General features: G+C 41.6%; 1 protein-coding gene across 6 annotated transcripts in view; it reads left to right on the forward strand.

Annotated features, from left to right (window-relative positions):
• The first annotated feature begins 48 nt into the window (after positions 1-48).
• Positions 49-24,078, forward strand: part of CCAR1 (cell division cycle and apoptosis regulator 1) — a 63,239-nt gene continuing 39,209 nt past the window's right edge. Inside the window, exons 1-7 of one of the 6 annotated variants that reach the window (XM_023746387.1) lie at positions 49-243; positions 1,322-1,444; positions 10,945-11,117; positions 11,519-11,563; positions 15,234-15,368; positions 19,020-19,472; positions 21,594-21,626. In XM_023746387.1, the coding sequence (XP_023602155.1) occupies positions 1,372-1,444; positions 10,945-11,117; positions 11,519-11,563; positions 15,234-15,368; positions 19,020-19,472; positions 21,594-21,626 (912 nt within the window). In that variant the 5' untranslated portion in view covers positions 49-243; positions 1,322-1,371. The remainder of the gene's footprint in view (positions 244-1,321; positions 1,445-10,944; positions 11,118-11,518; positions 11,564-15,233; positions 15,369-19,019; positions 19,473-21,593; positions 21,627-24,078) is intronic. The other 5 variants (XM_023746386.1, XM_014447517.2, XM_014447518.2 and 2 more) reach the window with 5 other exon arrangements.

Here is a 24,078-nt window from a genome sequence, read left to right on the forward strand (position 1 = left end):
CCGGCGCCGTCCCGCGGAGAGATGGGTAGGAGGGAGAGGCGTGGAGGAAGAGGGGGAGTTTGCGCATGCGCCAGAGGCTGACGGGTTTGAAATGGCTTCGGTGTTAGCCGGGACCCGATTCAGGTGAAGGTCTGGTCCTCTCGTGGGAAGCGGTGCCGCGGAGCCCGGGTTCTCAGTCCCATCGGCCCGCGGAAGGGCCGTGAGCGCCCGTTTTGGTCGCACGGCGCCCGCAGGCTGACGACGGTAGGGTTCTCGTGAGGCTGGGGCGGGAGGGACGCGGTCCCTTTTGTGCGGGTCGGAGCAGGCCCCGCGCGGCCGGCCCTTCCCCCACCCAGGCTTTTCCCCGTGGCCCCGGAGAGGCCCCCCCCTGCGCTCCTCCGCCTCGGTCTGGTCCACGGGATGGCCGGCCTCCATCCCTCGCGCTCGAGCCGGGGCGGTTTGAGCGCCTGGTCTCGGGGCCGGAGCGTTGGGACCCCTCGGGGCGCTGTGGGTGGGGGGAGATGAAGCCTTCCTTCGAGCGGCCCGGGGATGCGGGGGACCGGGGCTCTCTGTTCCTCTGCGGGTCCTTCGCCCGTCTCCCGGGACGCAGGGTTCCGCCTTCCCTGGTCTGAAGCCCGGGAGGAGCTGGAGCCGGGGAGGAAGATGGATGGCAGAGCTCTGGCTCCTGCGAGTCGCGGGAGAAGGCGGAGAGGGTGCGCGGGCTGCGATCTGCGCCTTTTCTGGCTTGTATGGGGCGGGGGGGGCGGGGGGGGGATCTTCGCGATGCTTCTGTAAAGGGCATCCGTTATTTCAACTGTCTTTTCCCTCGAGGGAGGGGAGAGAACAGGGATCCCTAATTTCTTACCTATTGGAGAAAGCATGGAGATGTTCGTTATTTAAATTTTATTCTTGGGTACTTTTACTCGGTGCCTTCCCAATTTCCGTTATTGCTATCACCCCTTTGAACCCCCGACTCCTTGCCAAAGGAAGCATGCAGGCTCTCCTGTATTTATTTCCTTTGAATATGAAGCTGTGCGCTTCTTACTGGTAAGGACCGGGGAGAGAGCGGCAGATGGCCTTGTGTTTCAATGTGACAGTTTGTAGCCGCAGCAAGAAGCGCCTTTCTTGTAAGTCTGCCCCTGATGCCGTGGATCAAGGTTGGATACTTTTGATGAACTACCTTGATGTGAACATTTTTTTTTTTTTTTGCCGCATATCGGACCTTCACCTGCCCCTTGTAGTTTGTACGTGGAACCGTGAGGATGCCCTTGACAAAGTCAGCATTTCTTGTGTGATCCTTGTAGTTTGGTTGAACTTGAAAATGCCGATCCTTTCTTAACAGATCGCTGCTATAGAAGACAAGCGGGCGAAGGTTTCCCCCCGGCTCTCGTCATGGCTCAGTTTGGAGGACAGAAGAATCCGCCATGGGCCACTCAGTTTACAGCCACTGCGGTGTCTCAGCCAGGTCAGCCTCCTGCACACACGCGCCGGGAATGGGGGCGGGGGGTGGGCAGCGCGGCATAACTGAGTCAGGCTACGCATGACACTGCAATATGTGTGCACATGAGGTATCTTTTCATTTTGTCTGTGAAGCTCTTAAAAAATTCATGGGTTAACTCGCAAAAAAAAAACAAAAAAAAAACCCCACACACCAGAAACCTGTTCTACACAGCAGTTTGGAAGTTTTATAGTTTTAAAAACTTGAAGTTGATTGACCTAATTGATTTAGTTATGTTAGAGGTTAGCAGCCACTCATTCATTAGAGGTTACCAGAATCTTTTGGCATGTTAAGGCGCCAGAAGCATGCAGGCTCAGAAGTACTCAGAAGTCCTACAGTTAACCTTTGAACAAGGGGGATGGTTAGGTGTATAGAACCATCCTAGGAAATTTACTATTTCCTGTACTACTTTTTTTTTTTTTTAATATATTTTATTGATTTTTTACAGAGAGGAAGGGAGAGAGATAGTTAGAAACATCCATGAGAGAGAAACATCGATCAGCTGCCTCCTGCACATCTCCTGGGGAAGTGCCCGCAACCCAGGTACATGCCCTTGACCGGAATCGAACCTGGGACCTTTCAGTCCGCAGGCTGACGCTCTATCCACTGAGCCAAACTGGTTTCGGCATTTCCTGTACTACTTTTGACTCCCCCCAAAACTTAAACTTTACTAATAGTAGTAGCCTGCTGTTGACTGGAAGCCTTACTGATAACACCAACCGTTGATCAACACATTTTGTATGTTGCGTGTATTATATACAATACTTCTTACATTAAAGTAAGCTAGAGAAAAGAAAATGTTATTGAGAGTATAAGAAGTATAAGAGAAAATACACTTAGAGTATTGTACATATTTATTGAAAAAAATCCACATATAAGTGGCTGCAGTGTGCTGAGGGCTCAACTGTACTTTTTTTTAATGGTTATTTTCTTATTTTTTTTATTGTCTAAAATTTTACAGATGTCTCCTTTTTCCCCCCATTTGACACCCCCCTCCCCCAAGCCATTCCTACCGGGCAGGCCCCCACTGCCCCAGTGTCTGTGTCCATTGGTTATGCTAATATACATGCATACAAGTCCTTTGGTTGCTCTCTAACCCCCCCCCCAACTGTACTTTTTTTAAAAAAAATATATGTTTTTATTGATTTTTAGAGAGAGAAATATCAATGAGAGAGAGGAACATCATTGATTGGCTGCCTCCTGCACGTCTCCTACTGGAAACCCTGTGCTTGAAAATAAATGAAAAATTCATACTTTATGAATACATGACTGGTTTTTAGTTGTTTGAATTGAAAGTAAAAAAACCAACTTGAAAGAATTTAGCAAGCAAAAAAAAATGTATAAAAGGAGCAAATGAATATTTACATGTTCAAAATAAAGAAAGTCATTGAAAATTTTGTTTCAATAAGGTTCTTCCCGTTGCTCTTAGGAAGAATTTTTTTACTATTTCTTGACTTGTGGTTTGAATTTTAAATAAGATTCTACATAATGAAAACTTGAGTTTCTTTGAGTATCCAGAAACGTTGCAGCTTATTCTGTTAATTTGAATATATTTTTATTTATGATATATCTGATAATTAAATCAGGTCAGTCAGCTTAACATTTGAAAAACTATAAAACTTCCAAGCTGCTCGTTCTTTGCTGCATTTTACTTACTTAAAATATTTATTTTGTAATTTGAGGTCAATTACAGAGACACTGATCTTCTAATTTGGGTATTCTAAAATTTGATAGACATGGCTAGTTATGTGGGTGACCTTTCTCCTTAAAGGAATGGGTTCTTTAAGGGTTTTTATTTTAATTACTCTTGATTTGAGGGGAATAAATGATCAATAATTACTTCTGTAGGCAACTGAAAATAATATGAAATATAGTTATAAATTATATTTCAGATTCAAGTATTTCTCCTCTATGTTAGATAATAGTATTGACTTAGTTTTCATGAAATAGGACCTATTAGCAACTACTGTGTGTCCAGAAGCAAGTACTGTGTACTGATATTTTGGTAAACTGAGCATGTTTTTACCTGACTTTTTCTACATGTGATTTGTTTTAAATTCATATCTGTATTATTTAAGTACAGTAGCTGTTATGGTGGAATTCTACTGTCTGTAGTTCTTAACATTTGTATTGTAATTACCTAAATGTATATTATTATCTTTTATTTTTATTTTAAGACTGAACAAAGAAGACACCAAAGGGTTCATATGTAAATAATGGGATTTGTGTAAGCATAGCTTGTATTTGTGCTGTAGGAAATTATTTATGGACCCTCTCCAGCCTGCCCCATTGTCTGTGTTCATGGGCCATGCATATATGCATACAAGGTCCTTGGTTGATTCCACCCCGCCTACGGAGTTTCCGCATTCTGTTCCATGCTTTCATGTCTCTGGATCCACTCCATTCATCAATTTATTTTATAACTTAGATTCCACATACGAGTGAGATCATGTGATACTTGTCTTTCTCTGACTGACTTATTTCACTTAGCATGATACTCTCCAGGTCCCTCTATGCTGTCCGAAAGGATAAGAGATTCTTCTTTTTTACTAGTGCACAGTATTCCATGGTATAATAAGAATTTGTCCATTTCATCCACATTGTCCAGCTTGTTGGCATATAGTAGTTCATAGTATTTCCTTACAATCCTTTGTATTTCTGTGGTGTCAGTGGTTACTTCTCCACTTTCATTTCTGATTTTATTTATTTGGGTCCTCTCTCTTTGTTTCTTGATAAGTCTGGCTAACAGTTCATCAATTTTTTTTATCCTTTCAAAGAACAAGGTCTTGGTTTCATTGATTTTTTTTTGTATTGTTTTTTTAGCCCCTATCATTTATTTCTGCTCTAATCTTTATTTCCTTCCTTCTACTTACTCTGGGCTTTTCTTGTTGTTCTCTTTCTAGTTCTTTAAGTTGTAGGGTTACATAGTTTATTGTTGATTTTTCTTGTGTTTTTTTTTTTGAGGTAGGCCTGTAGTGCTATGAACTTACCTCTCAGGACTGCTTTTGCTGTGTCCCAGAGATTTTGGGTTGTTGTGTGTTCATCTTCATTTGTTTCCATGAAGTTTTTGATTTCTTTCTTGATCTCATTGGTAACCCATTCATTGTTTCACAATGGAATGAAATTAGAAATCAACTGCAGTAAAAACAACCAAAAACATTCAAACACATGGAGGCTCTTTTGGGTTTAAATAGTCAGTTTATTCAGTATATAATAGCTACTAGTATGTTATAACATGAACATTTCAGTCATATGAAACTGATTTTACATTTTAGAAAATAATGTATTTTACATTTGTCCTTGAACATATAACAAAACAGCTCTTAAATTTACATATTTACCTAGTAGCCTGTGGTCATTTAGGGCTCATTTCATAAGTTTGTAGAAGTATTGATATATAATGATAAGCATGTTTGTTTCAGGTGGGTCATGAGACCTTCAACAATCATACTGAATCAGATAAATGAACAGACTTTCCAATATGGATAATTGGAAAAGTTCTCTTGCTGACAAGTGTTTAGCCACTTATATAGACAGAAAGATTAAATCAGAGGTTAATAACTTTGTGCTTTGCAAATTACAGAATTATCTTGAGAATTTGATTATAATAATTAATAAGACTAAAGAAAGCTGTATGCAAATATGCAAGAATAATTTCTCAGATATACACAAGAGTGAGTCCAGAACACCTAGAAAAGCTGTAGGAAAAAAATAGACTTTCTGGCTCTGAGTCCTTTTTCTGTGGCAATTATCAGTACTTTCCAAAGTTGTGGAAATTGGTACCAGCAGAGTGCAACAGAGCAGATCTAAGGTCAGAGCTCAGGTGGGTGAAGGAGGTGCTTATAATTTTAAATAGTAATAACTTTTCCTAGAATCTTTCCCTGTTTTGTGTTTACATGAGAATTTTGCTTCTATTATCCTAGAACAGGGGTTCTTAAAACCTTTTTTGAAAATCTGATGAAAACGAATTTCTGAACTGAAATTTTGCATACAAGTTCAGAAGGTTAACAGGATACACTAGTTAGAATCTGTGCTTTAGATTTCAGTACATTTTTCTCTGTTCTCATTGCAATTAACCTCATTTTGAACGGACATTGGTGTTAAGATGTTCCCCACTTCTTTCTGTTTAAATACATTTAGTTAGTCCTGGTTTCTTCTTTCTGCCCATCTATGACATCTGACTTACCTTAAATGTAAAAGAGGAAAGATTAATGGGGTAGCCTGCCAGTGTTGCTCAGTGGTTGAGCATCTATCTTTGAACCAGGAGGCCACGGTTGAATTCCCGGATGTGGGCTCTATCCCCTCTATGGGGTGTGCAAGAGGTTGCTGACCAATGATTCTCATTATTGATGTTTCTATCTTTCTCTTCGTTTCCCTTCCTCTCTTTGAGATCAATAAAATATATGTATTTTTATTTTTTAAATATATTTTATTGATTTTTTACAGAGAGGAAGGGAGAGGGATAGAAAGTTAGAAACATTGATGAGAGAGAAACATCGATCAGCTGCCTCCTGCACACGCCCCACTGGGGATGTGCCCACAACCAAGGTACATGCCCTTGACTGGAATCGAACCTGGGACCCTTGAGTCCGCAGGCCGATGCTCTATCCACTGAGCCAAACCGGTTAGGGCAAAATATATGTATTTTTAAAGATTAATATGGTAAGGATTTAATACTATGTATATAGGATATTTAGAAGGTTTTCCCCCCACCTTAGGATCTCCTTTTTTTTCCTCCTTTTTAAATTGTGAACAGTGTTTTTGTAGGGAATAATTTGTGATTTCCCAGAATCCCAAACATGATTTCTGGGACTTGTTTGTTTTCTGTTTTTGCCTTCGTTGTTGGTTTGTTTCATTTTTATTTATTTATTTTTATTTTTAAATATTTATATTGATTTCAGAGAGGAAGGGAGAAAGTGAGAGATAGAAACATCAATGAGAGAGAATCATTGATTGGCTGCCTCCTGCACACCTCCTACTGGGGATCGAGCCCACAACCTGGGCATGTGCCCTGGCCAGGAATTGAACCAGTGACCTCCTGGTTCATAGGCCAAGGCTCAACCACTGAGCCATGCCATCCCAGCTTGTTTTATTTTTAAGTAAAATTACGCTGTACTCTTTTAATTAAATCTTTATTGTTCAGATTATTACAGTTGTTCCTCTTTTTTCCCCCCATAGCTCCCCTCCACTCGGTTCCCACCCCATTCTCCGCCCCCACCCCCCCACTGTCCTCATCCATAGGTGCACGATTTTTGTCCAGTCTCTTCCCGCATCCCCCACACCCCTTCCCCCCCTAAGAATAGTCAGTCCACTCCCTTTCAATGCCCCTGATTCTATTATAATCACCAGTTTATTCTGTTCATCAGATTATTTATTCACTTGATTTTTAGATTCACTTGTTGATAGATGTGTATTTGTTGTTCATAATTTGTATCTTTCCATTTTTCTTCTTCTTCCTCTTCTTAAAGGATACCTTTCAGCATTTCATATAATACTGGTTTGGTGGTGATGAACTCCTTTAGCTTTTCCTTATCTGTGAAGCTCTTTATCTGACCTTCAATTCTGAATGATAGCTTTGCTGGATAAAGTAATCTTGGTTGTAGGTTCTTGGCATTCATCACTTTGAATATTTCTTGCCACTTCCTTTTGCCCTGCAAAGTTTCTGTTGAGAAATCAGCTGACAGTCGTATGGGTACTCCCTTGTAGGTAATTGACTGTCTTTCTCTTGCTGCTTTTAAGATTCTCTCTTTGTCTTTTGCTCTTGGCATTTTAATTATGATGTGTCTTGGTGTGGTCCTCTTGGATTCCTTTTGTTTGGGGTTCTCTGCGCTTCCTGGACTTGTAAATCTATTTCTTTCACCAGGTAGGGGACGTTTTCTGTCATTTCTTCAAATAGGTTTTCAATATCTTGCTCTCTCTCTTCTTCTGGCACCCCTATAATTCGGATGTTGGTTCGCTTGAAGCTGTCCCAGAGGCTCCTTACACTATCTTCGTATTTTTGGATTCTTTTTTCATTTTGCTTTTCCGGTTGAGTGTTTTTTGCTTCTTCGTATTTCAAATCTTTGACTTGATTCTTGCGATCCTCTAGTCTGCTGTTGGAACTCTGCATAATATCCTTTATTTCAGTCAGTGTATGCTTAATTTCTAGTTGGTCCTTTCTCATAACCTGGAGGGTCTCACTAGATTTCTTGAGGGTCTCACTACATTTATCGGTGGTTTCTAGAAAGTTCTTGAAAAACCTTAAAAGTGTGGTTTTGAACTCCATATTCAGTAGTTTGCTTTCCTCCATTTCTGTTATTTGTGACCTGTTTCTTTGTCTCTGCATTTTTTATGCTTCCCTGTGTTGGTAGAGTGGTTTTGTGTGCTAGGTGTCCTATAAGGCCCAGTGGCTCAGCCTCCCCAATTACCTGAGGTAGACACTCTTGGTGCACCCCTTTGTGGGCTTTGTGCACAGTCTTGTTGTAGTTAAGCCTTGATTGTTGTAGGTATCACTGGGAGGAATTGACCTCCAGGCCAATTGGCTGTGAGAGTCAGCTGTGTCTACGGTGGGAGAACTTCTGTGCTGAAGACACCCTTCTGAGGCAAGACTTGCTTCAGTGGGGCTTTGGTGCTCACTGAGTCTGCCCCCTGAGTGTGTCCCTTATGGATCTGAGGTGTTGTAATTGGATGGTCTCACTCTGACCACTGGGTACACTGGCTCTTGGATCTCTAAGGAGGTGTTAATTTAGCCTCTGCCTGAGGATACCCAGCAGGAGCTACGAAGAGATCTGCAGATTCCCCTTCTTTTGTTTGGGGTTTGGAGGTGCCCAAATGAGGCCCAGCTGTGAAGCAATGCAAGCTGCTGTGGGGCCTTGGGCCTTCTCTTGGAAGTTCTGGGTCTGTCTGGCACAGCTGCAGTTTGTTAGGTAATTTTCAGATTGCAAAGGGCCAGGCCATTCATATGCAAAAGCCTCTGCTGCAGCTTGGGTGGGGCGGGGTCTCAGGGAATCAACAGGGCAGAGCAAGCAGCTATGGCTGATCCTCAGCCCTGCCCTAAGGGGCCCCGGGTCTCAGTGTCCTGGTAATCGCTGCAAGCACCCCCCGAGAGAAAGCCGCCCTCGAGTTCCGAGTTCTGCCCGCTGCCAGACAGTCCAGTCTCTTCCTGTATGAGTCCTGGGTCCCCAGAGACTTCCCGGAACTGGAGTTCAGAGCAGTCGGGGGCTTGTGACTCCCTCCCGATTCAAAAAGACAGCCACCTCCTCAGGTGCCAGCCCTTGCCGCGTGCGCCTCCGTACCTCTGCACTTCCGCAGCTCCTCTGAGTCTCAGTGTGCTTTTCTCTTTCCTTCTAGTTGTAGAATTTCCACTCAGCCAGCCTTCCTGTGGTTCTGGATGATGTCCGTTTTGTCTTTTAGTTGTATTTTTGAATTTGTTGTGGGAGGCAGCAATTTCCGGTGTTTACCTATGTCGCCATCTTGGTTTCTCTCTCTACTCTGTACTCTTAAACAACTGATGGATGGTGAATATCACACTCCTAAAGATTTTCTGGGATATTGTAGAGTAGGTACTTTAGTTAGTTCATTAGTGTTCTCTATTCTGTTCCTATAAAAAATAATATTATTCTTTCTATAGGATTATTAACTAATAGCTGCTGAGCAGCAATTTTTCAAGGTATTCTTGATGCAAGCAAGATGGAAAAGGGAGTGTTTCATGAGCAAATACTGCTTTTATGGTAATGTCTTTGAGATTCATAATTTTTGGTGGCATATTAAAGGTTCTAAGAAATTCTGAAGTAAAATTATGTGCTTAATTTACTGTTTGTTTTTTAACATATTTCAATATGTTTTTATTTTATTATATATATTTTAAAAGTATATTTTATTGATTTTTTACAGAGAGGAAGGGAGAGGGATAGAGAGTTAGAAGCATCAATGAGAGAGAAACATCGATCAGCTGCCTCCTGCACACCCCCTACTGGGGATGTGCCCACAACCAAGGTACATGCCCTTGACCGGAATCGAACCTGGGACCTTTCAGTCTGCAGGCCAACGCTCTATCCACTGAGCCAAACCAGTCAGGGCAACATCTTTTTATTGATTTCAGAGAGATAGGGAGAGGGAAAGACATAGAAACATCAATGATGAGAGAGAATTATTGATTGGCCGCCCCTTGCACGCCCCTCACCGGGGATCAAGCCCCACAACCCCGGGCATGTGCCCTTGACCGGAATCAAACCCGGGACCCTTCAGTACACAGGCCGACACCCTATCCACCAAGCCAAACCAGCCAGGGCCACTGTTTTCATTTTCTTTTCTTTTTTAAAAATATATCTTTTTATTGATTTCGGAGAGGAAGGGAGAGGGAGAGAGAGATAGAAACATCAATGAAGAGGGGGTGGAGGCGGGGCGGAGAAACATCAATGATGTGAGAGAATCATTGATCAACTGCCTCCTGTATGCCCCCTACTGGGGATCAAGCCCACAACCTGGGCATGTGCTGTTGGCCGGAATCGAACCTGGGACCCTTCAGTCCGAGGGCCAATGCTCTATCCACTGAACAAAACTGGCCAGGGCAGGGCCACTGTTTCTTATATTTTTTAAAACTTGGACCCCTTTTTGTCAAACTTTAATGTCCTGGCAAGCTAGTTATTGTTTCAGGAGATACAGTTTGGTGAAGTGCAGTGCTAGACTGTAATTTTTAATAGATTGCTTTTTTGCATTTAATGGAATTGCATAAAAGCATTAAGAAAAATCTTTCTTGTGTTCTCTTCAACTTTTAGCCCTGTCTAAGCATCCGTTAAACATTAAGTACCTAAACTTGTCATTATGAGCCCTCCACCCAATTATTTGACTTATGTAAATAATCATTTTTAGTCACTATGTGGTTAATTTTAGCTCTCATTGCTCAGTACAGTAGTGCACTATAATTAAAAATGTTTGTGCTTTTAAAGTGTTGCTTTTGTCTGTTTTCAGTTTTACATTTTTTTAATGCAAAGTAAAGGTAAGTGAATATTCTGTCCAATAGGAAGTATTATGGATGGATCACTTTCAGCAACATTGCCCTTAATAAATTATTATCATCTGCTTCAAGATAAAACAGGAATTTTATTGTAAAATAATTTTTTTTTGCTCTTCCTAAAATACTTCCCCCCTCTCTCCTCCAAGCAATATGGTTTTTGTTTTTTAAAAAATACTTTTTGTGAGTACTTTTAGCCTCTTGGTTTAGGTAAGGTTGGTTAGGTTCATTCTGTAGTTTAATTTTGTAGATAAATGTTTTCTTATATCTATCATTACATGAACATTTAATATAAAGTCATTGGGATCTGGTATGGTACATTAATCAGTTAAATTCAACAAGCATTACTGAAAATTTTTCTCTGTGTTTTTATTAAACCATGGCAGACCATAATGCATAACTGTCATGGAAAATTCCTGGAAAGGACCCAAATAATCTTGATCCCTTCCCCCCACCCCTTTTAATCTCATTTTAGCTGCATTGGGTGTTCAGCAGCCATCACTCCTTGGAGCATCTCCTACCATTTATACACAGCAAACTGCATTGGCGGCAGCAGGCCTTACCACGCAAACCCCAGCAAACTATCAGTTAACTCAAACTGCAGCATTGCAGCAACAAGCCGCAGCTGCAGCAGCTGCATTGCAACAGGTGAATCTCTAATAGGTTTTGATATGTGACATAGATAACTATCAAATCTGTGTAACAAGGGTAGGCACCTTCACTTTTTAAAGAATGAACGGTTGTGGGTTCTTATTATGCTTTGTTTTTTCTGGAGATAAAAATTGCATATGCCTAGGACATTGGAGTAAAGTTGCATAGACAAACTCTTAAATTGGGTGTTCAGAGATCTTAATTATTTGAACAAAATTCAGTTCTTGTTGGATCCCAGAGTATAATCACTATTTTGTTTATTTTGGATGACATTGAGCTGTTCCAGAAAATTTTAGTATAATTCTGCTTATATATTTATATGCTTGTGTTTATATTGCTTTTTTATAATGAATAAAACTAATATGCATATTTTTCTTTAAAAAATCTTTTCCCCCCAGCAATATTCACAACCTCAGCAGGCCTTGTATAGTGTGCAACAACAGGTTAGTTTACATCTTTCATGTTAAAAACTGGTTTTTAAAAAGTGTTTTTTTCAAATTTAATTCATATACAATTTATTTCCTGTCAGCTACCTTAATGTGTGATTTGAATTCTTTTGGGGTATGTGAAAAAGGAATGTCTTCAAGGAAAAGCAAGGTAGGAGAGAGGTCCTGAAAACCCAAATCTTTAACTAGTTTCTAAGAAAGCATGCAGAGGTAATCTAGAAAGAATTACTCTGTTTCTGAGTCCCCAATACTCCTGACTGGAGCCTCTAGTCCTACTGTGCTGTACTAGGTTACATGTGAAAATGAAAAGTTTTTTCCCATATGAAACCTAAACCCTAGATAGACACTGGCTTTCAGCCTTTACTTTTTAAAACAACACAACCTCTCCCTTTCTTCCCAATGATATTGTACACTGAAACCAATACACAAAATACTAAAATAGAGCTGTTGAAAATGGGAAGAAACCTACTCTTGTAGTTCCCACCCTACTCCCAATTTGAAAACTCCTGACTAAAAGCAAGTTTCTTTGGTCCCTTTTCCCTAGGCTTATACTCTAATTGTGTTTCTCAAGGTCTCATATCTGTGATGTAGGGAGAGCTAAGAAAGAAGCTTGTCAAGGAAAAGCATTTTCCCTGCAGAAATCTAGATATGTTCTAGACTAAGCACCCATTCTAGACTTTGCCAGGGTTAAGAGGTAGTCTTCATTCCTTTTCAGTGCCTTTAAGCTTCAGGAAAGAAAATGAGGATACAAGAGAGGGGGAGGGACCAAAAACTTGGATCCAAAGACACTGTGGAGAAACAGGCTTCTCAGTCTGTAAACTCTCATTGCTAGATCCATGCCCCAATTTCATCCTTGGCTTAAGTCCTTTGGAGTTTCAGGAGCATTGCATTTTCTCTGAAGATTACAATATACCACAAATAATTGCTTTAAACTTCTAAAAATTGACAAGAGCTTGATGTTAAAGTTGGCTATCTTGTTTTCAAAACACCCTTAGACTTATTTCAGTACTGTTAATGAAATATATTACTAAAGATTATGTTTTAGGTTGAACCATATGAAAATGCCAAAACTCAAAATTATTTTGACTGAAAAAAAGGCATTACTGTCCAGCTGGCGTGGCTCAGTGGTTGAGCATTGACCTATCAAACTAGGTGGTCACAGTTCGATTCCTGGTCGGGCCACATACAGTACATGCCCAGGTTGCGGGCTCGAACCCCAGTAGGGGGTGTGCAGGAGGCAGCCGATCAATGATTCCCTCATCGTTGATGTTTCTATCTCTCCTTTCCTCTCTGAAATCAATAAAAATATTTTTTTTAAAAAGGCATTACTTTTAAAAAAAAAAAATATTTTATTAATTTTTTACAGAGAGGAAGGGAGAGAGAGAGTTAGAAACATCGATGAGAGAGAAACATCAATCAGGTACATGCCCTTGACCGGAATCGAACCCCGGACCTTTTAGTCTGCAGGCCGACGCTCTATCCACTGAGCCAAACAGGTTTCGGCGGCATTACTTTTTTTTTTAATAAAAAATTTTTCTGTCCAGATGAATGAATTTAAAACCAAGTTTTCTTAACTTAGAAGCCTATATCTGAGATATCTGGACCTCTAATAAAGCCAGCAAGGTTACTTACTGTTTTACTTTGAGGCTTTCCTGAAAGCTCTTGCAGTCAGCTGAAGTGCTTCATCTTCAACAAAGAACTGTTTCAGAGACTCGTGGAGAGGATTATGACAGTCACTTTGGAGTACATACTTCTAATGACATTGCTTAAATAACTTTAGGATTATACCACTGGACTGAGTAGGGATTTCTAGAACTAATGGAGAAGCTGATGGGTTCATAAAAGCACCAACCCAAGATCAAACAGAACAAGAATTAGATGGGCTCTAGCCAGTTTGGCTCAGTGGATAGAACATCGGCCTGTGGACTGAAGGGTCCCGGGTTCGATTCCAGTTAAGGGCATGTGCCCGGGTAGCTGGCTCATTCCCCAGTAGGGGACGTGCAGGAGGCAGCCAATTAATGATTCATCATATGATGTTTCTATCTCTCTCCCTTCCTCTCTGAAATCAGTAAAAACATTAAACAGAAAAAGAATTTGATGGGACTGAATGAACTGATGAAAAAACAAAATTTTTATAGCCTTTTTGTTTGAAACCTCTAAGTTCTTATTTATAGATATAAGGAACTTTTTTCTCTCTTAAACTATCTTTAACTACAACAATTTAATAGATTACACCTTTGTAAACAAAAATGAACATTTATCTTTTCTCCCTATCTGATCCCTAAAAAATAAAAAGGCTCTTATTATTTTTTTAATCCTCGCCCAAGGATATATTTTTATCGATTTTTAGAGCAAGTGAGAGAGAGAAACATTGATCTGAGAAACATCTATTCATTGCCTCCTGTACGGGTCCCAACCAGGTATTGGACCTGAATCCCAAGCATGTGCCCTAACCAGGAATAGAATCTGCAACCATTTTGGAGCATGGGATAACACTCCAACCAACTGAACCACTCAGCCAGGTCATTGAGTATTCTTTAAAAAACAAAAGCAAAAATACCCCACAAATTTTCTTATTGAAGAACTAGAGGCCTAGTGCACAAAATTCATGTATGGGTAGGGTCCCTAGGCCTGGCCAGCGATCGGGGTCTTCCTTCCCCCAGCTGCCAGCTGGGGCCTTCCTTTGTTCTGCACTGCCCCCTGGTGGTCAGCGCATGTCATAGCGAGTGGTTGAACTCCCGGTTGGTCAAACTCTCAAGGTGACAATTTGCATATTAACCTTTTATTATATAGGATAACAGAATATCATTCATTTTTGACTTAGAGAAAAATAATAATTTGCTAAATTTAACCTATAATACATGATGATTCCATGTAAACTGAGTGCTTTGAATTAGAACTTCATATATGAAGTTCTTTTAGCCTAGCTTAAGTCAAGTTTCTATTCCAGAGTTTTAAAATTTCCCCCTTTAGCCCTAGCCAGTTTGGCTCAATGGATAGTGCGTCGGCCTGCAAACTGAAGGGTCCCAGGTTCAATTCCGGCCAAGGGCACATGCCTGAGTTGTGGGCTCGATCCCCAGTAGGGGGTGTGCAGGAGGCAGCCGATCAATGATTCTCTCATCATTGATGTTTCTATCTCTCTCCCTCTCCCTTCTTCTCTGAAATCCATAAAGAAATATAGTAAAAAAAATAATGTAATTCTTTAAAAATAGAAATTCCCCCTTTATACCAATTCCTTCTACTTTTTGGTAATACTATACTTAGCTATTCCTGGAAAATTATGTCAGACTGTGTTGTCTTTTATAATTCCCATGCAGTGGCAAATCAGACCATCAGGAGTGCTTCTCATTTTAGGGGCATATGTATAAATGTATGAATTGGATAGCCAGTGATATTTTGATACAAGTAGCATATTGATGATACTAAATTGTGGGTAGAGCTCAAGAGATTTATCTCAGTGCTGCGGCCGAAGCAACGCTGTGAGCACACTCCAGCATACCTGCTTCCTTGGCACACCAGGAAGTGGCAACGCCCGCCTGACAAATCTCCAAGAGCCACCTACTCTTAGCCCCGACCCTCACGCCCATTGGATAACATAGCAAGCATGTCCCTATTGCATTGGCTGCTTACCCCTTTATATACGGCTGTACTTCCTCAATAAACTTAGATCTGTGTCTCTGAACCTGGTCTCCGGAGTCGTGCATGCAAGCGCCCCAGCGCGTTGGGCTCCGTCGTCCTCACCCCCGAGGGACCCCCTGTTCCATCTGGCACCTCGAACAGGGACCCTGGCACGTCGGGACGGGTGAGTGACCCTCTGTAACGATGGGAAACCTTCCCCCCTCAGCCCGAGCCCCTCAGGCTCGCGTGCTTCATGCGTTGTTACAGAGTAGGCGAGTAAAAGTAACAGAAAAGGAGCTACAAAAGCTCTGGGATGTCATAATAGCATTTAACCCTTTGGTTGCTAGAAGCCCCCATTTGGGATCCCAGTGCATAGGAGAAAGCATTACAGAGGATAAGATCAGCAGAAGTCCATGAGGGAAAGACTTGTCCGCTTTCTCTCACACCTGCTATTTTAGCAATCTTAGCCTGCCTAAGCGGGGCCCTGCCCAAGCCTGCACTTCCCATACCGGAGGCTCTCTCCGCCACCGTCGGTGCGGGCGGGGGAACAGAAGACCCTCTGCCTCCCTATTCCCCTCCAGAGCCCTCTGCCCCCGCAGATCCCTGGGCTGTTTTTGACAAGCCAAAAGTAGTTTCTCAAAGCTCAAGGAAAACAAACTGAGACAGAAAAAAACCTCTAGCGAGGCGAAAGCAGGGGAGTCTCACCAGGTTGCTTCCTGCCAGAGTCACTCCCCCGCTCCCCTCGCAGAGCGAACAAAAAGTTTAACTGCCCAGCAGCCCCCAAGTAATCCTTTTGTGGGGGACACCGATGATAATCCATGGACGGGGATATATCAATCCATGTGTAGCCAGAGAGATAGAGCAAAGACGTCTTTAGGGCTAGAGACCCCTGGACTCTTTCCTGTGAATGTTAACCCCACAGCTGCAGCAAATGCCACGGGATCTGCAATAATATCCCCAAAATCCAAATGGTTAATGCAGAAAAAAAAGAAAAAGGCCGTTGGCAGGGAGAGGAGGGAGAGTTCGTTCTTTGTTAATTTTTACTTATCTGAACTATGCTGGACTCAAGGCCGCAAGCTGCTACTAAGCGAAACAAATTTTTCTGTCCTGTTTTCTTCTCTTTAACCCTTCCGATACTAAATTAGACTAATACAATATACTGAAAATTACATAAGGAAGGAAGCACCTGCTCTTATTAATCTAAAGAAATGCTGAATATTTAACTTGCCAGCTAAGAGTTTAAAGTTCTAGTTAAATTAAATTGGGAAAAATTATAATTGTGGTAACTAAATGCCTAAAGTATAGAAATTTATTTTTTTAGAAAGTCTTGTGCTTTCTCTGAAAAATTCAGAATTCAAAATATATTACTCATTGGTCTGATTAAAAAAGAGAATAAATTCTATAATCACAACCGAAATTTTTATATACAAAGATCAGTTTTAATTGATATCTCTTAATAATTATAAAAGTATATAATCTTTAAATTATATATACACATATATATTTAATGGTCCTTCAAAATAGATTTCAAAACTATAACCAAGGAATACTTTGAGACATTTCATGGGCCCTGAAATGTTTTCAAAAGTTTATTCTCTCTTCTTAAAGGATTTTTTAATAAAGCCAATTTAATATACTTAAAATCACATGGAAAGCTTTATCAAATAAAAGTTAATAAATATATATTTTAGGTTTTTGCCTCTAAGAAAGGGCAAAACAAGTTATTTTGTTTAATATTTCTTGAAATACAGCAGTAGAATTTTAAGATATAATTTAAAATAACAAAAGCTCATTAATAATTTTTAATATTTTACAACAGCATATTATACATTTATTCCAAACAAGCTTACAAACTAATTCTTTAAATGTTTGGCAGCAATTTAATAAGGACATGAAAGGATTTAATCCCTTCCACTGTGTGGAGGGCTCCCTGGGAAGGCACTTGAGCATTCTATATTAACCTCTCTTGCCCTTTTGCCAAGGGGGTCCCTCTTCCAGTTGCCCACAGCTGTTGCCTGAGCTCTCTGTTCATGCTGAGGTTGAAGCCTTATAGTGGCTGGTACCATGGATCTATCTCTTGCCCAATGGCATGAGCTGGGCCTTCTCTGGAAAAGAAACTTGGGTTCCCCATGATCAATGCCGGGGCCCCCCCAGCAGGCGAGGGGATCCCAAGGCAGTTACTAGGCGTGGAGGCCATAGGGACATAGGCTACCAAGGGCACAGAACTGAACCTCATATCACCCTGCTTGGCCCCGGAGGATGGCTGGTTAGCCAGAGATAGGTAAGATTCCTCAGGGAGGAACGACCTAAGACAGGCACAGTTGCAGAGGGGCCTCAGGAGAGAACTTGGGGGCCAACAGAGATGGGGCACAGATCCTCACCCCCCCCCCCCAATTATGCAGGGGCTTGAACACTCGCCCCTTCTGAGGGAGGTCTCCTGCCCCCATGGCTGCTTCCCAATTCCCATGCCCAGCCGAGATCGGTACTCAGAAAACAGAGACTTGGCTAACAGCAGCTACCCTATATCTAAATCCAGCCTAACACCAGGAATCCTCAGGGCCTTCTCAAGGATACAAAATAATCCTTTTCACTAATATTTACAGTGTAAACTAAGATTGTTGTTAGAGTATTAAATTTGACAGTAAAATAGTAATCAACTTTTCAGATTAATTAAAATTGACTCAAGAAGTATTAAGCAAAATTTTCATTTCATGGAAAAATTGCTTAACATGCAATGAATCTAAAGCAGTCATATTTTTGTGCAAAAAATTAAAATTTAAAGTTATCTAGACTGCTTTATAAATTTTCCAAAAAGCCTCCTAATAACCAAATCAAAAAAAGGGGGATAGTGGAAAAATACCATGTAAGGAAAAATATCCTGTAACTAATTTACATCTAGAAAGATTTTTTCATTTGTAATGCTAACAGCAAGACACCCATGAAAAACATACGTGGTGTCAAAATAAGCTGAAGGAAATTCATTTAAGCAAAAATAAATAGAACCCCAAGTAAAGTTTCCTTTATTAACCTTTGGTCAAGAATACGTTTGTATATTTTCAGAAAATAACTCCAAGACCATGTGGATTCCTGCAACAGAGAGGAATTATCAGGAATGCTCCAGCCATGTAGACAAGAGGAAAAACAATCCAGAGATAGAGGCAGCTAGCTTGCACAAGCTATTTCCTCATTTAACCCTCTCTGGCTGCAAGCATCTCATACGGGCATGCAAAACCTGCAGCCCCCTATTGTCTTTAGGCCCCCTCCAACCACAAGGGGTCAACCCCCGGGGGTTCCAACCCAATGCCTTATGGCAAGCAGATGTGACCCATATTCCCAGCTTCGGTAGGCTCAAATATGTACATGTAATCATTGACACTTGCTCGGGGGCCACGTATGCTCAAGCTCACACAGGTGAAAAGACTCGCCACGCAATAGCAACCCTCAACAGGGCATTTTTAACATTAGGCTTCCCCTGGGAAATTAAAACAGATAACGGCCCCTGCTACACTAGCGAGGCTTATACCATACAACCCACAAGGGCAAGCCATAATAGAAAGACAAAATAGTTAAAAATCCAGCTTACTAAAGAAAAAGGGGGGGAAAAGATAGACCAAAGATTAACACCTCAACAGCAACTATTACAGGCTCTCATAACCCTCAATTATTTTCATTTTGCCCCCGACGGTCTTCCTCCCATTTTTAAACATTAGGGAGGTCTCAGAGACATACCAACGCCTCTCCCTTTTGGTCCAGTGGAGAGATCCACTAACCAGGGCTTGGAAGGGCCCCGACCCACTCTTAACCCAAGGGTGAGGGTTTACTTGTATTTTTCCAGAAGGTGAGAAAAACCCCGTATGGATTCCTGCCCGTAACATCAAACCCTGCACCACCAGCGATGAGCCATAGACCACCATCACCATCACCCCCGGTAGAGGAAAGGGAGGACCTGACCATAGAGGACAACCAGCCCCGGCGGCGGAGACGACCAAGACACCGACGGGCCCACAACATTACCTGGGGAGACATCAAGAATCTACAGGACCAAGCTGCACGCATGGCACCAGAAGGCAATCCGTCGGCAGGGACATTATTCCTATTAATGTGTGCCATCATAACAGCGAACTCTCAGGCGCGAGCACAACATGTATGGGCGGCCATACCTCATCCAGGGGTGCTCATGCCTGTCAGCGCCGACAGCCTACAATTCCCTGCCGTCCGAGTGTCTAACTGCTCTGTGGGCTTACCCTGTGACGGAGCAGAACCGGTCTCATTGCCATGGAACGGGACGGTATGGGCTGATATCAGTAGCCCTAACCTCCTTAAGTGGACTCTAGATAATGGGACTACCCCGGGACAAGGGTGGATATACCTAGCACCTTATGAAACCGGGGACTTTTACTGTACTATCCACTTCTGTACAGAGGAGGTTATGCTGGGATTTAATGAAACCTTTCCCTTGGCCTTATTGAGCTGGACCAGGGTCTCCACCAGCCCCTCCACAGTACCCCTCTGTCCTTACCTTTTCCTCTCAGAGGATTCGCCCCCCGTACTCCTCCCTTCCATGAGCATCCCCTGGGTAGAATGCCTCCGCGCCTACCAACCCGACGCGCAGGGGGACACTCTGGGAATTTGGGGGAGAAGGTTAAGAAAGGGAATGACACCATTTGCACTAAGAGACCCCATACGAGGGTTGCGCTCCCAATTCGGGCGGTGGGATTTATGTGGGCCCAATGCATGTGTATTGATCAAAGAGCCTTCACTGGCCTAAAAGGGGCCCGCCTGTATAATGGCACCTGGAAAAAGCCGGCAAGTAGATGGGAGAACAACATCGCAATCGACCCCAATGCCACTCATAGTTTTAGTTACTGGCCCTGTGTGAGACACCCCCCCCCCCTTCTTCTTCTTACAAAGCAATTGTAGCGCTTTTACTTGTACCCAGCAATCTTGTGTACTATCTAATTGCTGGAATCCAAAGAATGCCTATGCTCTAGCCATGCACACCCCCTCGCTACTCTGGGTTCCAGTAGAAGTCAGCGACTAGGACGGGCTGGCTGAACTAATAATCCATAAGGAATTCCAGAAAATAGAAAAAAGGGCTGTAGGACTAGTGATACTAAAAATCTCTGCCATACTAGCCGCTGTAGCAGGTATGACCACAGGAATCACTTCCCTAGCCCAGGAGGGATTGACAGCACAGAGTCTAAACTCCCTATCAGAGGTCACGGCCCAAGCCTTTGTTACACAAGCAACAATAAACCAATAGATATGGGGAGCGTTACTCAATTTACAACAACAAATAGATTTAATCCAAGAAGACCTCGATAATTTATGGCAAATATCACACACCCAATGTGATATAAGATACGCTGCCATCTGTGTTAACGCCCATTCCAGTGAGGAATGCCTCCTTGGAGCGCAAAAAATTAGCAAATCTCCTTAAAGGTCCCTTCAGCCAGGCATTCCTAAACAGCACCTATCAGCTCCAGCGAGGAATCCTAAGAATCAACAATACCCGAGTGAAACCCATTGAGTTTAGTTTCTTAAGTGATGCCCTCAGCCGTCTAACCTCCTGGTTAAATCCTGCTAACGCATTCGTATGGGCCGTCCTAGCAGCAGGAGGCCTCCTTGCATTCTGCTTGTTTCGTTGCTTTTACTCCATGATCCAAAGAATAGATGCACAGCAAGCTATGATTATCCACATCCAGCAGGCGCTTATAAAAAGGGAAGGGGGAGATGTGGGAAGAGCTCAAGAGATTTATCTCAGTGCTGCGGCCGAAGCAACGCTGTGAGCACACTCCAGCATACATGCTTCCTTGGCACACCAGGAAGTGGCAACGCCCGCCTGACAAATCTCCAAGAGCCACCTACTCTTAGCCCCGACCCTCACGCCCATTGGATAACATAGCAAGCATGTCCCTATTGCATTGGCTGCTTACCCCTTTATATACGGCTGTACTTCCTCAATAAACTTAGATCTGTGTCTCTGAACCTGGCCTCCGGAGTCGTGCATGCAAGCGTCCCTGCGCGTTGGGCTCTGTCGTCCTCACCCCCGAGGGCCCCCCTGTTCTACTGAATAATTTCTGTAACATGGTAATTAACACATGACATAATTAGAAATCTTCCCCAATAGGGACTTAAGGATGTTTTCTGTGGGTGTTATTCTTATAAAATAAAAAAAGATGAATTTCTTACTTTTTTTGAATGAGTGAGTTATAGTATATCAGATCTGCAGTTGTTGGAAGTATCTGTAGGAAACTTTGTACCTAATGACCTGTTACTTTTTACATATTTCTCAATTAGAAGTAGCCATATGATAGGAATTTTTTCTTAAATGAAGAAAGCATGTATGAGACAATTTTGATTGATCCTTTTCTTTTTTCTTTCCTGTTTTTGTGTTTTCTTTTTTCAGTTGCAGCAACCTCAGCAGACCCTTTTAACACAGGTTAGTTTGACTTTCTTTTGGATTTCTGAATGAAGAGTAGAGCAAAGTTTTTCTTTCGGGGTTGAAAAATGAATATTTTTTGGATTCACATACTAGGTTAGCACTATGCTAAATAAAAATGAAAAGTATGTTTTTGTTTTTTATAGCTTTTGATTGCAGATTGAGTTGTGATCTAGTTTGAATAAATACTAGTATAAGGTCTTATTTTAAACTTATTACTGGTACTGGCATTTATATTTTCTTGGAATATTTTTAGGAAATTTTTGTACACATTACATATCTTTTTAAGGTTGACCTTAAAGGTGAAGTAACTATTTACATTATCAGCCTAGTTTTTAGTAACATTAAAATGTTTTTGGCCAAGCCATTGTTGCTCAGTGATTGTGCTTTAATCTATGAACCAGGAGGTCATGGTTGAAAACTATGTCAAGGCAGATGCTCCGATTGTGGGTTCTACCCCTGTAGGGGGCATGCAAGAGGCAGCTGATCACTGATTCTCTCTCATCATTGATGTTTCTATCTCCTCTGAAATCAATTTAAAAAAAAGTTTTTTAAGGTTTTGAACTTTGGATATGTAATGTTTACTTTATGCTTTATGGGTCACTGAAAATCTCTTGCATTTCATTTTTCTTTTTTATAACCCTTATAAAGTGTAAAAACTATCCTTGGCTTGTATGCTGTACAAAAATAACCTGTGTGCTGTGCTGAATATCGTTCCATGGGCCATAGTTCACTGACCCCTGGTATGTACTTAGAGTGAAATACTGTGCAACTGTTCAAAAGAAAGCAGAATCTCTAATATATATTGCACCCATGGTTAGGGAAATGAGCAGCTGAGGAATAGGAGTAGGAGAGGAGCTCTTTACTATATAACCTTTTATACCTTTTTAGTCTTGAACCTGTTAGTTGTTTTTTTTAAAGTACACTTCAAATGGGCAATCAACCTCAAACTTTGTTGTTATTATTAAAGAAATAAAAATCTAACATGTTTCATATTTTCAATCTCTAATAGTAGAATTTCCAAATTAAGTAGAAAAGCTGTAAAATTTTGTCTTAGAATAACATTTCCCAAAGTCTGCCCATAAACCATTAGTATGTTAGAATGTTAAAGAAATTTTATGAAGAAAATAATTTTGTGATCGTAGTTTAAGAAATGCTGAGTTCTTTTACCGTACGAATATAGGACTTTGCTTTTTATTTATTTATTTTATTTATTTTATTTTTAATATATTTCTTATTGATTTCAGAGAGGAAGGGAGAAGGGAGAGATAGAAACATCAATGATGAGAGAGAATCATTGATTAGATGCCTCCCTGCATGCCCCCCACTGGGGATCAAGCCTGCAACCCAGGCATGTGCCCTTGGCTGGAATCGAACCTGGGACCCTTCAATCTGCAGGCTGACGCTCTATCCACTGAGCCAAGTGGGCCAGGGCTGCTTTTTTTTTTTAATATTTGAACTTGGAGACTAGCTTTATTGAGTAGGTGTAAAACAAATCCCATGATTTGACTTGAAGAATCAGATGATTGCTCCTTTATTTTGATATTATTTCTATTTCTATGCAGACATTTTAATCAATGTGTTGTTAGTCATGCTTGATTGTGCCAGAAAAGACCAATGCAAGTGTTAACATTTTTATTTTTTCCTGGCTTTATTAAGGTGTAATTGACATATAACATTGTATTCATTTAAAGGTACAATATGATTTTACATATATATATAGTAAAATGATTATTACCAAAGTAAATTTGATTAAATAATTACTTTCACATAGTTATACATTTTTTTTCTTTTGATGAGAACTTAAGATCTCTCTTAGCAACTTTCAAATATACAATAGTTTTATTAACTATAGTCATCATGCTGTACATTATATCCCCAGAACTTATTTATCTTGTAACTGGAATATTGTACTTTTTGACTACCTTCACCTATTTCCCCCACACTTGTCTGGCAGCCACCATTTGGTTCTGATTCTTTGAGATCTTTGTGTGTTTTTTTAATTTCACATGAGTGAGATTGTTCCGCGTCAGCACAGTGAGCCTGAGAGGGGGTGGTGAAGGATTAAGAAAAGACAGACAAGAGAAGAAAGCTGGGGCTGGGTGGGACACTGCCTTCTCTAATGGAGAGACAGCGCCACAGCCTGCAAGCCGAGTCTTTATTTTATAGCCAGACTAGTGGCCCAGTGCACAATTCGTGTACGGGGGAGGTGGGTATCCTCAGCCCGGCCTGCACCCTCTCCAATCTGGGACCTCAGGAGATGTCCAACTGCCGGTTTAGGCCCCTGTGGAATTGGGCCTAAACTGGCAGTCGGACATCCCTCTCACAATCTGGGACCGCTGGCTCCTAACCGCTCACCTGCCTGCCTGCCTGATCGCCCCTAACCACTCTGCTGGCCTGCTTGCCCCCAACTGCTCCCCCCACTGCCGGCCTGATCGCCCCCAGTTAGGCC

The sequence above is a fragment of the Myotis lucifugus genome, unplaced genomic scaffold (assembly GCF_000147115.1).
Source record: "Myotis lucifugus unplaced genomic scaffold, Myoluc2.0 scaffold_671, whole genome shotgun sequence".
NCBI classification, from domain to species: domain Eukaryota; kingdom Metazoa; phylum Chordata; class Mammalia; order Chiroptera; family Vespertilionidae; genus Myotis; species Myotis lucifugus.